This window comes from Glossina fuscipes, unplaced genomic scaffold (genome assembly GCF_014805625.2).
Source record: "Glossina fuscipes isolate IAEA_lab_2018 unplaced genomic scaffold, Yale_Gfus_2 27, whole genome shotgun sequence".
NCBI lineage: Eukaryota > Metazoa > Arthropoda > Insecta > Diptera > Glossinidae > Glossina > Glossina fuscipes.
The window spans coordinates 1,204,877-1,220,472 of record NW_023998422.1 but is presented as its reverse complement, the minus strand read 5'-3'; the positions used below and the strand labels follow the sequence as shown (position 1 = coordinate 1,220,472).

Below are 15,596 nucleotides of genomic sequence, written 5' to 3'. Positions count from 1 at the left end.
CTGAAGATTTGAACATATAAGCCATAAACCTTTAGTCCATGCTTACTTTCTATATATAAAAAAAAAAAAGATATGTTCAGGACATTAATTCATTTAATTTCTATGTATAACAACTCCTGGTAAAGGGAAAATAGATATAGGGATATAATTTGCGTTTGAATATAAGTATTTCCTCTATTGTAACAACCTGTTTTAACGACGGCAATTTGCATTTTTCATTTTGCAATGCCGACGGCAATTCGCATTTTGCAATGAATTTTAACAGAATACGTGAAACATAAAGCTGGCGGCTTTGCAAATTAAACCATCTGGCAATTTAAATTGTTAGTTGGGCACTCAACCATTTTTGGCAATTTTTTTATTTATTATAAGCGACTCTGTGCTTTGCCTTTCAACAGAGAATTTAGCAAGGACGTTGTTTAATTTGATAATAAAAAATTATGCGAATCAGCAACGTAGTTTCGGAAATATTTTATTAAGAATGTAAAATCTTTCTTTTATCTTCAAAGAAACTTTTTATTACATCTGTAAATAGGATATTACACAAGTCAAAAGTAGAGGACTCAACAACGTAACAAAGTAAAGAATATTTACTTTCCTTTTAAACATTTCTTTTGTTCTAAAAATGTTATACGAACAAATTCGCCCTATCGTAACGACTGCCGATATCTGGTAATATGATTAAACTTGTGAAAGACAGCCATCAGTTTTTGTGGAAGGTATGTGTCTCCAGATCAAGTGTAACTTTTATTGAACTCCATTACATCTCTGTTTTATTGTTAGCATACGCTGTTATTATTTAATGAATCTATTTTTTCATGACAAAATTTTAAATGTCATCATTTTTGATATTCATAATCGGACATATAAGCCATAAATCTATTGGCTTAGTCCATATCTGTTCAACATACCAAAAAAAACAAAGATATTCACAATCTGAAGCGATCAGAATAATAAAAGTGCCCGCCTGTCTGTCTTCTTTGTCTGCGTTTAACCTAAAGGCTACGATTTTTGAAATATTTTGATGACATGTGGTACACTAACGTATTTTGATCCAAGAACGAACACTATAAAGATGGTTCAGATCGGGCGTGCAGCCCGAAATGCATTCCAACAATTTCCCACGTATCGTCCGTTATGATTTGCGAGCCTATAGTGGGAAACAAATGGCATTTTTATTTTGATAATTAACAGATAATTTATCATTTGCTATAAAATCCTGCGATAATTTATTTCAAAGCAAGTTTGCAATGTATCTCATATTCAACAAGTAAGAAAATTATACGGAATCTTCCTTGCTTACCACATCTGCCTTTAAAAAACCAACTTAGTTTAGTTTATTAATTATTAATAATAATTATTTATGATAATGTGAAATAATAATTATTATTAAAATTAATATTAAGGTGCCAATAAGACGGTAGTCCCTTGCGGCACCGTTACGAATAACGATAGCATAGCGATATGGATAATAACTATGTTGTACAATATTAGATTAGAGGCAGGGACACAGACACAGTCATAAATAAAGCGTTTAAAAAGAACGGAATGATCTGCGTAGCCGACCTTTTCCCATTTTTCCTAAGGTATTGGAGAACAACCCGCTGAACATAGTTGGAAAGTTTTGTTGTTGTACATGTTATAATTTATAAGTAATGAGTCAAAACTGCAATTTCTCTATTTTTGAAAGCACAAGTGTTGTGGGCTTCAATTGTACTCAAGGCATTCTTCTTCAAGTAAATTAATCGATTTTTCATATCAATCCACATGCAAAAATTTCCATTGCTTTAGCGTTATTTGAACCCTAACTGTTAATGTTAATTTTTGGCAACAAGAGAATGTTTTACCGTACATGTCCACCCAAACGGAGGGACGGTAATGGTTGAGAATTTATATTCTTTGTAGAATTCGTAAATGTTCTTTCTGGATGTTGCAAGCCCTATTTCTCGATGGCAGCTAAAAAAACAATGTTTGCAATTAAGTGGTATATAATTCACTGCACTTACGAACGATTCCAATGGCAAATTTTCCACAAGCTACAAAATATCTCTAAAGTAGTTTAAATTATTATTTTCTACATTAATCAACTTAAAAAAGTATGTAACCATGATCCGTTTCATTGGATTTTCTTTTTTGGTTCCTAGTTTCTTCTCACTTCTAATCAAATAAACGTACATTTAAGCTTTGTCATTATTTATTAAAATTAAAACAGCTTTATAGAGATTTTTTGTTTTTGCTTTTAAAAGTTTAGCTTTTGAAGAGTTGTTTAGAACTACTTTTTATTTTCTATACGTAAAGGGATATCCGCTTTTAACCTGTAATTAAGTTATTGGCATTCTTTGCTTGATTAAAATATTCTTGCGAACAGTGGAAACGAATCTTTATACTTTCTTAAAGAAATATTAAAATCGCCACGTTGCGGGCTTAAGTCTTCAAAAGTTAACTTTTAAATACTTGCGAATGTAAGAGAGAAGGAAATGCATGTAAACACTAAAAAAATTAAATAGAGAGTACCTTAGGAAAGTCAAGATATCGAAAAATCTAAGATCACTTACAAAAGGAAAGCGTTAGACACAAGCAAAAGGCAAGTTGTTTTTGTTTTAAATTGAGAACGTACTTTAAACAACATTAAGTTTATTGCCAAACATTACCTATATTGAGATTGCCAAATTGTTGTGGCAAATTGGCGGTGGCTGGTGCATTAACGGTTGATGGGTTGTTAGATGCCAAAGAGCTGCTTGAGTATGCACCAATTAGCCCCTGATTGAAAGCAGACTGAGCTTGGAGGCCTGGAAAAACCATGGCTGTGTTTAACGCTGGATTCGTTGTCATAATGTTGCCCGGCTGGCCTGAGGCTAAACTTTGAGTTTGAGAATAACTGGTTTGTAAAGGAAACGGGGTTGTTGAGAAACCAACTGAGTTAACTCCCATAAGACTTGTACCGGGCATAAGGCCCATACCTGGTGCTGCTGTAAAAGCTGTTGGTGCTGTCATAACAGGTGCGTTGTACATGCTTGCCGAATTTGGAGGTGTCATGAATTGCTGTTGCTGAGGCACCACCGCTGGGCCCCCGGCGCCCATATAGCTTCCTGGCGTTAAACCTGTGAAACCGCCTCCAGGAGCAAATAGGGCTGCAGCTTGCACTACTTGTGGTTGTTGTATAAAACTCATGCTTGTGAGTGTGGGATTAGCCGGTGCTTGGCCATATAAGGCTAATATACTATCCTTAGTTAGCTTCCCTGTTTTATCTTTATCTCCAACAGCACTATGCAATGAACTCTGATTAAAAAAATCCTCTTCCTCCTTAGCCAATGCATTTTGCGAGGAATTCGTATTGTTGACCAACTTTTGCGCTTCATTGTTTGAGGGTGTGGCACTCAAGAAACAACTAAAATTATCATTTTGCATGTCATTTGTTCCCGTTGTAGTTTGACCCGTTGACGAATTTTGTACAGGCTTAGTAGGCGAAGCTAGACCCAACAAATCATTTGAATGATTATTATCTGCATTAGCAGTTCCCGTGTTATTGCTCCGTTGGGTTTTGGGGCTATTGCTGGATTTCGGTTTGGGCAAAGGAGCAGGCAGAGGAACTGCTTTAAGCGTTGAAGAAGTTTTCTTATCATTGCTACTACCACTTAAAACGCCTATCCCTAATGCGCTATTAGCTTGGGCTGCCTTCTTTTTGCGCTTCTGTCTTTCTAACTCTTCGTCGATTTCTTTAGCCCAATCCACCTTGGGTGGAGAGGGTGGCACCCATTCACGAGCTAAATATTTTTTATGCTCATATTTAGCCCGAATAAATGATTCCAATGCCGTGTCAGTCTGAGGTCGACGAAAACCGTCAGGCAATTGAGCTTCGTAGACTGCACGTGCCCGGGAATTACCCATTTGTTGTAATGATATAACTTGTTCTGGTGTCCAAGTATCCAAATTGACCGATTTAACACGTGATATGTGTACTCCAAGATTACGATGAATGCCAGCGCATCGTATACACAAAAACACGCCCAAATTCCAAGAAGCCCAACGCGGTCCTGTAGGAAAGGAAATAAATAATATATAATAAATAACATACAATAAAAATTACAGTAGAGAAAATAAGAGATACGCCTACTATCTAATCACTTGGCCACTAAAAACAACAAAGAGCTTTCACTTATTGAACTTTTATAGATACGGAGTCGTTGAAACACAACAGCTCGATAAATAAAGAATGCTTATGTGTGTGCAAAAATTATATTTAAATCATGATTTAAGACAGCCCTTCTGACGATGCATACACGCAGATATTTGCATAAAGAAAACAATACAGTCGATCAATTGTAAATACAAAATACAAAACGTCAAGCAGGAAATTATTATCACGAACGAATTTAATGCAAGCAACATAAGAGAACAAAAAAATATTATATTCCATATTCGTACCCTTTGCATCACAATCCACACAATATTTATTATCCTCATCGCGCAACATTTGCGTTAATAGCGTTTGACATTTTTCCTGTATTAATTTGGTCCTTTCCGTTTCTTTCCGGCTGGTCGTGGCAGAACTCATTCTTATAGATTTAATTTTTTTGAATTTTTCTATTTATTATTTCCGTACTTTTGTGGTTTCTCTCTTTTATTTTTTATTTCTCTAAAAACTACACTTGCAGGCGTGTATATATCCTATTTATTTAATACATGTATTATGTCGTTTTTTTTTATTTGTATTATAACAAATTTGCAAACTAACAAAAAGAAATTTTGATTGAAATGTAAAAAATTCTCCAAATAAAAAACCATCAATTTGATACCGTCTTTTATTAGAAATGTAAAAATATAGAATAACGGATAAAGAATACAAGTAAGTAAGTAATCGTAACTGTTATTAAATAACAATTATAACAAAGCAGGAAAATATATGCGAAAGCGAAAAAGAAATTATGAATCAGATAATTTCAAGGAAAATAATTTAAATTGAAAATTAAGAAATATGGCAATTAAAAATTGAAAAAAAAATGTATAGAAGAAGCTTGAAGATTCATAAAAAAAGAAGTATTTAATACTTAATGCTCAAAATGCATCAAAATGAAAGCTTAGCTTTAATAATGTTTTTCGTTATAATCTGCGTCTAAGTTTTCTCAACATTTTGAGAACATATTTTAGAATTTCGAGTACAATTTTTTCAAAATACCATTAAAGGTTCGTAGTGGAAACATGGCAAAATCAATTTCACTATTTAGTCAGTCAAACATACGTCTCCGATGTATACAGATTTGCAATAAAAAAGTTTTCTCTTCGTTGGAAACTTGTTTTTTGTTTGCAAACTCAAGAAGGAGAGAACGAATTTCTGAATTCTGAATTCGGGTTGACTTAATAAACTGAACATACGAAGTGGCAAAAAAGTTCACGCTTAGCATTCACTTTGTACCCCTTCTTTTTTGCCATTAATCATAATTTTTTTAAAAACAACAAAATCTCGAAATTTTATAAGTTCTTTTTTATAAAAAGTTTATAAAAATCATACAATGATTACCTACGAATTATTAATGCTATTATAAAAAATAAAGGTTTACATTATGAAATAATATTATTCGTATGGCAACTCCAAGCGTTAAAATAAATTCACGAGCAAATTGAACCAACTCTGTTCATTCATTTAAATGCTTGTAAAACGTTTTAGCCGCGTATTTTAGATTTGCTTGCAAGGTTTCGATTGCATATGTTTAAATTATCCTTCATAGTAAACAGAAAAGCGCTAAGAGCATTCGGCCGGAGTGGCGGCTATGGACGCGGCACGACGTACAATGGGTTTAAACGTGGACAAAGTAAAGGCGAAACTCGATATATGCCGGGAGAGTTTAAAGAAAGGCTATGGCGGCGTCTTTGATGGAGGCTTCTTGAATGTAATTTGAATTACAGTCAAAGTTTTGCGAACACTTTAGTGTCGACTTTCTCATTTTAGTTATTTTGCTTTGATTTTTTTGACTTTTGCCGGACTTTGCACAAGTTTTTAATAAGGATTAACGAAGAAGAAGAAGCTCTAGGAGATGTGTATTTATGTTTAACCCAAATCATGGTCTGCATAAAGTACCTGGAAAAAACAATTCAATTGGAAATAAAACGCGTTGTTTCTATATCGGTATTTTTTTTTTTATTTTTTTTTTATATTAAAAACATGATTTAAACTGTTTATTTCAGGCTGCCCGGCAACATTTTCTAGACCGTTTATACTGTCGCCTGGACCATTTGTGGTCATGTGTTACCTCTCTAAGTAAAAAAGATTATGAAAAAGTGGCAAACATTACAATAGAAGAAAATTCATTTGTCGCGCTTATGGATTTTATATTAGAACAAATAAAACCTTATACCAACTACAAAGACGACGATTCCAAATTATCTACCTCGACAGAAATCAATGTGTCCGCTTCAATGGAACAGGCCGTACTTGTTAGTACACAAATACGTGGCAGAGTGAATATTGTCATCGGTCATACTTTGGCTTTTGCTAATGTGGCTTTGGAATCTGATAAAAAAGCTTTAAGTGCTCTAAGCCAAACGGTGTTACGTGAGTGTATCGCCTGGCAAACGGAGTGTGAATTAGGTCTTAAGCAACCAAACCATTACAACGTTAGTAATTGCCGTGTAAAAGCTAGTTCACTAGAAAATGCTTTGTATAAATTGGAAGATTTTATAAATGAAGCCCTATTGCGCCTAGTATATAGATGTCTTCTAGATTTTGAGAAATTTTCCATAGAAAAGTTACGTATTCTTATGAACCAATGTGAACCAGATGATCCAACTATAGATGAAATAGTAGCTGATTTTGATGTCAATCTAGATCGAACCACACAAATCGGGATTTTTGCGGTCTGCTTTGCTCCCAATAAACAGAGTGAGTTACCCTAAAAAGAGAGGTGATTATAATAATATTTGCATGTATTGAGTTTCAGTTGGAACGTTGGTCAGGAATTGTTTGTCTTCTTTCGAATCCCTAGATTCCTGTATTATTCCTTCTTTGTACGCAAAGGGCAGCGGTCAGCTTTATTCGCAATTATTAGAGTGTCATTTCAAAGAAGAGGTTAACAATTTTAAGACCGCTATACTCGAGATTGCCGACAGTCAGGAATTTACCGTTTGCTTCTATGACTTACTTAATCAATATCTAAAAGATAACGAGAAAAACTATAATAGCTTGTCGCTGCAAGAGATTACACAAATGGGCGAAATTTTAAAGCAACATTTCCTTTTACCGATTAATCAAAAAGTTTTGTTAAAAAGTGGTAATTGCTTCCAATTGTTTAAAAAATTTTGCTTTATGTTAAGTGAATGTCAAGCTATACTTCAAACTTCCGAACGCGTGGACACGAAAAGGGTTATGAAACGATTCAAGATATTGCGGTCTAAACTTCACAGATTAATTAAGGGTCTATCTGATGATGACATTAACGACTGCTCAGAAATGTTTGTGCATTCTGGAAGGGAAAATGAATTAAACTCAACAGGAATAAAATCTTCTTTAAGTGTTCTTTCAAAAAGCTACGGATTCATTCCTTTAAATGAAGGAAGGAAAAGTTTATCACCGGCAAATCAACATGCTAAAGAACGTAGAAGTATGTACTTCCCCTATGCTTTCTTGTAGGCTATAGTAGGTTACTTAAGTTTTTCGTTTTGCAGGAGAAAGTTTGCGCACTGCAATGTTCAGGCGACAAAAATCAGCAAAAACTGAGGAATTATTTAACAGCTATAAAAATTTTTCAGAAAGTTTGCAAATAACGGGTAATTACTGTTCACAATAATAGCTAAAAAAGTAAATTTATAAGATTTTGCTTTGCAGAAATTTTGGAACAGCTTTCGTTTACAAGCATTGTCCCGGTCTAATATCGATGTTGATATTTTGAACATCTTTTGTTTCTGAAAATACGTTTATTAAATATATATTTTACAGGTAAGATCAAACAGAGACACGATAATATTTTTCTTCACCATTAATTCATTTGTTTCACTTATTTTTTACAATGTTTTCAACTCGCCGTTACAGTTACAAGCTTCTTCAAAATCATGTGACTAATACTATGAGTATTATTTCTTAAGATTAGAAAGTTTAAATTTAAGTATATGCATGTAAGTTTATACTATCACTGAAATAAATCTTTTTAAGCAAAGAAAGGGAAATATCTTATCAGGTTGTTCCAATTGAATAGATAAAATCTTTCAATCACGAATTATGATGGCTTCCATATTTCTAAATTTATTAGTTTTGAAAACCTTTTCCGCAAAAAATACTTTGGCACAGAGTAAAACCAAGGAAATGAGTATATCGATGCATCACATTGTTGGGGCTGCAATGCCTTAACATATTAATTAATTAATTATTAATTTGATTGACATATATTGCACAAAAATTGATTTTATTGTACAACAATAGAAAAACAGCACCCACAGCTCATATTGATTGAAGATAATAATAATTTGTTATATGTATATATATATATATATATATATATATATATGGACATATATGCCAAAAAATCTTTTAAATCATTCAAATATGTTCAATTTTTTTTGGGTATCGCTTTACTTATTTAGATTTATTTATTAATATGTAATCGAAAAGATTTCAAAAAGACAAATTTAGTCTATTCATAGATGTCGTAGTACTAAAAATAGTTAATATGCAAAAAGGAAACTCCAAAATTAAAAAATTCTTTTTTCTTTACTTTTTAGAGCCATAATTGTGTAGATCTAAAAATATCACCTTGCTCGGCATATTGGACGACCATTTATTGATTTACAGTTTGTTTTTAACTGCATTTAAAATGTTACGTCTATGGTAATACGATTAGACGATCGTCCAGTTCGAATTTGTGAGCGTTTCAATAATCGCTTCTTGGATGAAATGACAACGAATGGCCCCATGACGTTTGTTTGTCCTCCTTATGTCACTAGAAAGGATCATGCACCACCACCTAATATTATAGAGCATGAAAATTTGGTCCTTTCGTTATAGTCTTTCTTAGGGTAAGGTCGATGGGTATAAAAGATGCAGTCACGACCGCATATAGTTTTCTTACGTCTTCTTTACTAGAATTAACAAGAGCTCTTATTAGATGTTTCACTGATCAAAACTTGTTCGCTTCATTTCGTTTTAAATCTGGCGGAATGCTATTTTAGCAGTTAATATATTTCTTTTAAGTTAAGTGAAGTTTAAGAAAATTAATGTTTTGTGTTCTTGTTATACTATGTGACATTGTTAGTCAATAATCGGATAAAGAAAAACGTAGTTCTTTACTTTTTAAACGTTTAGCTGAAACGGTCAATTATTTGTCAAAATAGTTAATTCGTAATGCTTAACATAAGTTTACTTAAAGATTAGCTAAAAGTTAATATAAAGGAAAAGTTTATACGCTATAGGTTAATACAAAATTAAATTAATGTAACAGAAAAGGACAGATGAAAATAAAATAGTTAAAAAAGATCAAGAAGGCATAGCCTGACATTTGGCAGTAACGATAAGAGTTGAATCACAAATGTATTTACTTCTGCTAGAAATAGAGAAATAGAAAATATTAACAGTTATCATTAAAATTCTTGCATTAAACTCGTAAGGGAGAAATGGTTATGCTGGCTACTTTACTATGGCAAGTGAGGCGAGGGCAAAGAAATTTCTACAATTTCTGCTCGATACGACAAAGTCCGACTTGTTTAATAAGAGCAATGAGAAGATAGCGCTACACATCAACATATATAGTCATAAAACTAAAACCCTAAGTCAGCCTTCTTCACTCAAACGAAGTTAAAATATTTCAAATGAGCCAAAGTACGTTATTCAAATGCCGCCATTGCCCAGACATTCAAGCATCTGCACATAAAATCGAAAGCCAAGAGATCTTACAATTGCTAACGTAGGAGAAAATGTCTTTAAATGAAGCTAAACGTATTGCTGCTCATCGGGCTGTGAATGAATGAAGGGTTCAAACCGACACAGCAATTGGTATAGGAAGGGGGTCAACAGTTGTATTTGTGGTGGGAAGACTTGCAGAAAGGATGAAGTCCCAGAATCTTAATGTTGCGTGTGTACCAACCAGTTTTCAGGCACGCCAACTTATAATAGAAGACGGATTACAATTAAGTGATTTGGATCGTAACCACCAACCGCCGATATAACATATAACTGCGAGGTCCATAACGAGAGCTCTGACGGACCGTCTACGACGACCTAGATGTGGACATCCAAACAGTCACGAACTTCCACGCAATCATGGAAGAGCTGCTGGAGGCTTACCCTGGAATAACTATCGCGCCATACAGGGTAAGCCAAGATCTGTTGGAAAGATTTTTCAGCAACATGGTAGTCAACAATAGCAACAGAAAATGCCGGTCATCCGTAGAAATAATGGCGGTGATCAAAAGGCTAAGGACCGTACAGGAGTAGCGTTGGTCAGAAGCAGTCGAAGAGAAGAACGACTACCTGCTTATCGATAAACTGAGCTACGACCTTGAAGAGTTCCTGAGGCTACTTTCAAGATGTGGAATAGCACGCTACATTCGTGAGCAGCTGTAATGCGTAATATGAGGAATTTACGCTGAACGAAGACGCCTTCTGCTATGTGAAACGAGGTCGCAAGGTTGCCAGAAATAAACTAAATAGCTTAACGTAGACCTCGAAATATCTGAAACCGGCCTTTCCAACAGAATCTGTCCATGAAGCTTTTCAGAGACGTTACGAAATCTTCTACGCGGCCATGACACAGTACCTGCTCGCAAAGAATAGGCATGCGTCTACAGGCAACAATAGTGAGACGAATTCCTTTTTTCCGAAGATCAGGATCATGCAGCAGAAGTGAGCTGCACCGAAGAAACCGGAATAAATTTCAGGGAGAAAATGGACACCAACATCACGTGGTCGTAAGTTTCCCCGCGCGTCATCTCCACCCTCCTCGCAAAAAATTCGTTGCATTCCAATGGTAAGTTTGCATTTATCTTTACTGATTGTTATTTGTAATTTGATTATTTATTTCAATATAATTTCAGATTAAAGCACAATAAGACAATAAAAATTTTTCAGCATAAAAAAACAAATTTTTTTTTCCCGTGAAGGATATTAAGTAGCAGTAAATATGCTGAGCAAGTCTTACGTGCAGCCAAAGAATTCCCCATGCTCAATGTTGATGCCACTTTGCAGCCCATAACACGTACAGTATTACGTATTAACATCAATATATGGCAAAACTTTGCTTGGAATGATCGGGTACATGGTAAAACAAGTCAAAATTTTTGGTTATGGATTGAAGATCACGAATCCAATTTTATCTTTCATTCTGAATTGTTCCAGGTTTATATTGCGCCTTTGAAAGCTTCGGTTAAGGAAAGAATTAGCGATTGCATTCTCAACTGAAGAGAATATGTACAGTGTATGTATGTACACAATATGTATGTTGTACTAATTGTTATAGTCGAAATACATTTTGTAATTGTGTCATCGACGAATTTCATTACGTCAACACAGGATGCAATATATGTATCGTTGGTTTATCTACTGCTTTGGCCAACGTTCAAGATCTCGCCAATTGGCTGGATATTAAGGAAATGAAGTTATATAATTTTCAACCTTCCGTAAGATCGTTTCCTTTGCAAGTGCATATAAATGGGTTTTCCGGTAATTAAAGAATGCTTGGAGGCTTCACCACAACGTTCATTGGAACATAAGCATGGTTGGCTGTTAGTTCTTGGCCATGCCTTGAGTAAAAAAATGGGATATCTCGTCATACAATCTCGAACAAAGAATTTCGCTGAATGGCAAAATTTTGTAGACGCTGTGAAAGTTATGGGTAAAGTTCTGAATACAATAATTTTTTGCGCAACTCATTATTAGGAAGTATTGTTTCCATTAAATTCAGCTAAAATGTTATGCGAGAATCAGTGGCTTCTAGTCTCACACCAGACCAGCAAGCAAAAAGTGGAACTATTTAGAATTTTCCGATGGAATAAAAAGTTCAAGTTATGCGATATGATTTTTCAAGGATATTTTTTTTTTTTAATAACTTTAGCCATGCATGACTGTGAATTGAGAAATTCATGTGACTTTTAAAGTTCACGGCAAAGTACAGAATTATTTGTTGACGGTTTTGCCGTATGGTTATATAGATTGTATTAATTCCTCACAATGCGTGGAAACACTATACAGTCAAGAATATTGTCATCTTTTCTTTTAAATTTTATTTTCAGCACCAACATCCATATTTAAGTGCGATGGTTAACAACTCTACTTGAAGATAAGATCGCGACCGTAATGGAACAAATACCCAATTAGCCGGTTGCGAAGTACGCTTTCGTAATTACAATTTTGACACGCACATCGGTATACGCTACAAAAATAACATTTTATCTGTGTCGACCGATACGGAGAACAGTGGGGAATGGAAGAACTGCTTTGTCGTTAACAATGTAGAATTACCTATGGGCTATTTCTTCGGTCTCTCGGCTACTACCGATGATATATCGGACAATCATGATATATTTAGTTTTAAATTTTATGATCTAGACTCAAATGTAACGGTATGTGGCAACTAAGTTTCGTTTTGCTCGTGAAACAAAATTTTTATAATTACAGCCCGAAATAATAATGGCTCGTGCAAATATTATACCTAACGCTAAAACATTTGAACCGCCTCGAGACCATAAGGATGATCTGAAGTCAAGTATGTCGAATGCGAAAATCTTTTTCATTCTATTGTTTGGCATGTTGATAGCGGTTGGAGTCGTCAGTTTTGCAATTTCTTATTTCAAGGGAAAAAATTCACGTAAACTTCACGTACTAGTTCAGCTCATATAACTCCAATGTAGAGACATAAAGACATGACTTTTCTTTTCTTAGAAAAACAGTGTGAAGTAGTTATATTTTTTGAATATTTTCCATTTTGTATTTTGCACCATAACTAAAAAAAACACATACAATTTCCGGTTCTTACTCGCACATTGTTTTTAATATTTTCTCTTCCACCTTCTGGAGTATTATGAATTTTTAGCCATTGTTTTACTCAATTTTTTATATATTGCACATGATAAATTTTATAAAGATAAAAATGTTTTCTTGTTCTCGATGTCCAAAGAAGTTTGTTAAAATGCATTTGTTGCGACAACATGAGCTTGTGGGCCATAGCAATCACGCAAAACGCTTGTCTGGCTGTTGATGAAGAGATAGCCAAGTTTATGTCGCTGCATTGTGAACAATGCAATGAAGAGGCGACCAACTTTACAGCCCTTAATCGGCATATGCGTGCTGAACACAACGTGCGAGGCTACGTCAGATGTTATAATAAGCAATTTTCTAAGCATGGTTTACTTGTTGAGCACATACACGCCCATTTAAATCCTGCATGTTATAGGTAAGTGAATTCCTTTTTTGTTGATAAAAACATACATTACTTGCTTTTTCTTTTTAGAAGTGAGAACTGTAGTCGTGTATTTCCCGATCGTAAGTCCATGCGTAATCATTTTCTTATGAAACATCAAAAGGATGAAGGCAAAACATTTGCTTGTTCTCAGTGTCCCAGCAAATTTGTTACTGTGTACCTATTACAGCGTCACAAAGTGATTGCGCACCGTGATCGTACCAACACTTGCAAAAGTTGTAACAGAAGGTAAGTAAGGAAGATTTTATTCATAAATTCGCATGTAATTATTTCCACGTTTCGTGTTTTTAGATTTAGTACAGGTGTTCTGTTGTCTGCTCACATCAAGGAGCAGTGTTTATGCGATACGTGCGGGAAAGTTGTGTGTAACACTGCTGCGTTTCAACGGCATCTATTGAGACATAAAAACTGCCTTTCGGAATCCAAAGAATTGCGCACCTGTGATACTTGCCAAAAGGTATCAACAAGTCAACAAGACATGTTGGCTCACAAACTTTGCGCTCAAAATCCATTACGCACTTATGAATGCAATACGTCCTCTATGCACGATAACTTTCCATTTCAGTATCCATATGCAATCACATCCCAAGAAAATGCATCCACAATGCTCGCGTATTCGAACCATCCATACTCCGTCAATCGCCGTTGAATGAATCAAGCAGTAGTAGAAAGTTGCGCAAAATAAAATTATCTAACAGATTTTAGTAAAATCAATTGCAAAACAATTGCAAATCAAATTAAACTATTAGTTTATTTTCAACTTATAACTTCACTCGTGAATAGAATATTGGAAGGCCTATTTCATTTATACAGGTCTATCGCTTACATCGCCTGTTGAAGTGAATACATGTCCACTAATTGTTTTATTATTCAAAAGCACGTCTTTTATACGTCGACAATACATGTAATAAAAGTTACATTTTTAATAATAATAATTTTTTCTTTCTGGATTATGTAGACAAATTTCTTGCCAAAGAGAAGTAGAAGGTGTTAAATTTTCCCGACTTTTTTTTTTAGTGATTTGAAGAACCGTTTCTTGTGTATCTTATACGGCAATAACAACTGCAACAAATATGACACCTTTTTCTTTTTTCTAAAATTGTTTGACCTTTTATTTATTATTTTACTGAATGTGAATGCGTAGCATAAAACGCAATTTACCGTTGTTTTGTGAATTGCTTTCAATTATTTAACCAACAGATCTAGCTTGGCCGATTAATGTTATCTTGCCAATGTGTCAGTTTTGCCTTTATCTTTGAGCGTTTGTGCTAATGAGCTTAGTAGAGACAGTGGCAGAAACATCAAAACCGTTCAGTGCACATTTGTCAGGCAACGAAAGTGTATTATCTTACGTAGCCAAAAACAAACAATAAACATACTTACTTTTGTAGCATCATTGCCTATTGAATCAACATGCTTCAAAACATGAATACCCAGATTATTCTACGTTCGCTTTAAATCATATACTCATATTTATTGAAATTTTTTTTCTTTAGATGTCACAGTTGTCAAACGTCGTTTGTTGACAGCAGTTGTTTATGGGCTCATGTTCTATGGGGACCGTGACGTTGCTTTTATATACATTATAAAATAACTTAAATAATGATAACACTTTTTCAGAGAAATGCGATTAACATTACAAGTAAATGATATGGTTAGAGCATATCTATAAAATTGCGAAAATACTGTTTACTATAAAGACATTGCTATATGAACGGTTACCGGAAACAGCCCCGCCAACCGAGCTAGGCGTTGATTTGCAAACAGCACTATAAAGAGTGTTTTAATCCACTTCCTGAAATGAAAACGAGAAATCTTTGTCTCTAAAATTATTGGAAAATTGTAACATTTTACTCTATAAAAAAAAAATTGTCTACAATTGTGAACTTTTTTTAAGGATTTTTTCTTTAAGTCCAATTATGTTAAGTTTTGTTTTAGTACTGTCTTTATATTTAGTTAATGTACTTCCGATCGTTTTACATATTCCTCTTACATTTGTTGAATTGACAGCGCGATCGAAAAAGAGTTCAGATCATTCGACCGGAACGAAGCAATTTGCACCGATCTAAACATTGACGATTTTCTACGGTGGAAGAAAGCTTTCTACGACTGCTTATGGGATACACTATAAAGCAGTACATCCGCGAGTAGCTAGAATAGCACGACTGCTTCGCAAACCTTATGACGACCTGTTTTAAT

At 34.4% G+C, this 15,596-nt stretch overlaps 4 protein-coding genes and 1 long non-coding RNA gene across 8 annotated transcripts; 4 read left to right on the top strand and 1 right to left on the bottom strand.

Annotated features, from left to right (window-relative positions):
* Positions 1-2,267: 2,267 nt before the first annotated feature.
* On the bottom strand, positions 2,268-4,725 carry LOC119635709 (stromal membrane-associated protein 1). Of its 3 annotated transcripts, none has more exons than XM_038030679.1 (2): positions 4,426-4,725; positions 2,268-4,034 (listed from the first exon to the last, which is right to left on the bottom strand). In XM_038030679.1, the coding sequence occupies exons 1-2, from the start codon at positions 4,553-4,555 to the stop codon at positions 2,635-2,637; spliced, it is 1,530 nt and encodes a 509-aa protein (XP_037886607.1). In that variant the 5' UTR covers positions 4,556-4,725; the 3' UTR covers positions 2,268-2,634. The 3 variants fall into 3 exon arrangements, with proteins under 3 accessions (XP_037886607.1, XP_037886609.1, XP_037886608.1); XM_038030681.1 differs by lacking the exon at positions 4,426-4,725 and adding an exon at positions 4,115-4,204 and having other exon boundaries at positions 2,269-4,034; XM_038030680.1 differs by lacking the exon at positions 4,426-4,725 and adding an exon at positions 4,088-4,181 and having other exon boundaries at positions 2,269-4,034.
* Positions 4,726-5,624: 899 nt separating this feature from the next.
* LOC119635708 (serendipity locus protein alpha) lies at positions 5,625-8,302 on the top strand. 2 transcript variants are annotated; one of them, XM_038030678.1, is made up of 7 exons: positions 5,625-5,888; positions 5,948-6,124; positions 6,184-6,877; positions 6,981-7,595; positions 7,660-7,761; positions 7,820-7,930; positions 8,024-8,302. In XM_038030678.1, exons 1-6 carry the CDS (start codon positions 5,769-5,771, stop codon positions 7,861-7,863), a joined length of 1,752 nt encoding a protein of 583 aa, XP_037886606.1. In that variant the 5' UTR covers positions 5,625-5,768; the 3' UTR covers positions 7,864-7,930; positions 8,024-8,302. The 2 variants fall into 2 exon arrangements, with proteins under 2 accessions (XP_037886606.1, XP_037886605.1); XM_038030677.1 differs by having other exon boundaries at positions 6,936-7,595.
* Positions 8,303-8,918: 616 nt separating this feature from the next.
* Positions 8,919-11,623, top strand: LOC119635914. Its single transcript, XR_005247108.1, has 3 exons — positions 8,919-10,949; positions 11,017-11,240; positions 11,318-11,623. It is a non-coding gene; the product is annotated as an uncharacterized LOC119635914 (long non-coding RNA).
* Positions 11,624-11,674: 51 nt separating this feature from the next.
* LOC119635841 (vesicular integral-membrane protein VIP36-like) lies at positions 11,675-12,837 on the top strand. Its single transcript, XM_038030849.1, has 3 exons — positions 11,675-11,813; positions 12,211-12,540; positions 12,596-12,837. The coding sequence occupies exons 2-3, from the start codon at positions 12,442-12,444 to the stop codon at positions 12,815-12,817; spliced, it is 321 nt and encodes a 106-aa protein (XP_037886777.1). The 5' UTR covers positions 11,675-11,813; positions 12,211-12,441; the 3' UTR covers positions 12,818-12,837.
* Positions 12,744-14,393, top strand: LOC119635840 (zinc finger protein 729-like). Its single transcript, XM_038030848.1, has 3 exons — positions 12,744-13,370; positions 13,431-13,625; positions 13,689-14,393. Exons 1-3 carry the CDS (start codon positions 13,126-13,128, stop codon positions 14,044-14,046), a joined length of 798 nt encoding a protein of 265 aa, XP_037886776.1. The 5' UTR covers positions 12,744-13,125; the 3' UTR covers positions 14,047-14,393.
* Positions 14,394-15,596: the final 1,203 nt, after the last annotated feature.

Excerpts from the sequence above, each read along its gene's own strand:
- LOC119635709 (XM_038030679.1), bottom strand. The coding sequence starts at position 4,555 with ATGAGTTCTGCCACGACCAGCCGGAAAGAAACGGAAAGGACCAAATTA. Across the intron at positions 4,035-4,425 it reads TGTGGATTGTGATGCAAAGG|GACCGCGTTGGGCTTCTTGG; the intron begins GTACGAATATGG and ends CCTTTCCTACAG.
- LOC119635708 (XM_038030677.1), top strand. The coding sequence starts at position 5,769 with ATGGACGCGGCACGACGTACAATGGGTTTAAACGTGGACAAAGTAAAG. Across the intron at positions 6,125-6,183 it reads AACGCGTTGTTTCTATATCG|GCTGCCCGGCAACATTTTCT; the intron begins GTATTTTTTTTT and ends TGTTTATTTCAG. Across the intron at positions 6,878-6,935 it reads CTTTGCTCCCAATAAACAGA|TTGGAACGTTGGTCAGGAAT; the intron begins GTGAGTTACCCT and ends ATTGAGTTTCAG.
- LOC119635841 (XM_038030849.1), top strand. The coding sequence starts at position 12,442 with ATGGGCTATTTCTTCGGTCTCTCGGCTACTACCGATGATATATCGGAC. Across the intron at positions 12,541-12,595 it reads ATCTAGACTCAAATGTAACG|CCCGAAATAATAATGGCTCG; the intron begins GTATGTGGCAAC and ends TTATAATTACAG.
- LOC119635840 (XM_038030848.1), top strand. The coding sequence starts at position 13,126 with ATGAGCTTGTGGGCCATAGCAATCACGCAAAACGCTTGTCTGGCTGTT. Across the intron at positions 13,371-13,430 it reads TTAAATCCTGCATGTTATAG|TGAGAACTGTAGTCGTGTAT; the intron begins GTAAGTGAATTC and ends TCTTTTTAGAAG. Across the intron at positions 13,626-13,688 it reads TGCAAAAGTTGTAACAGAAG|ATTTAGTACAGGTGTTCTGT; the intron begins GTAAGTAAGGAA and ends TCGTGTTTTTAG.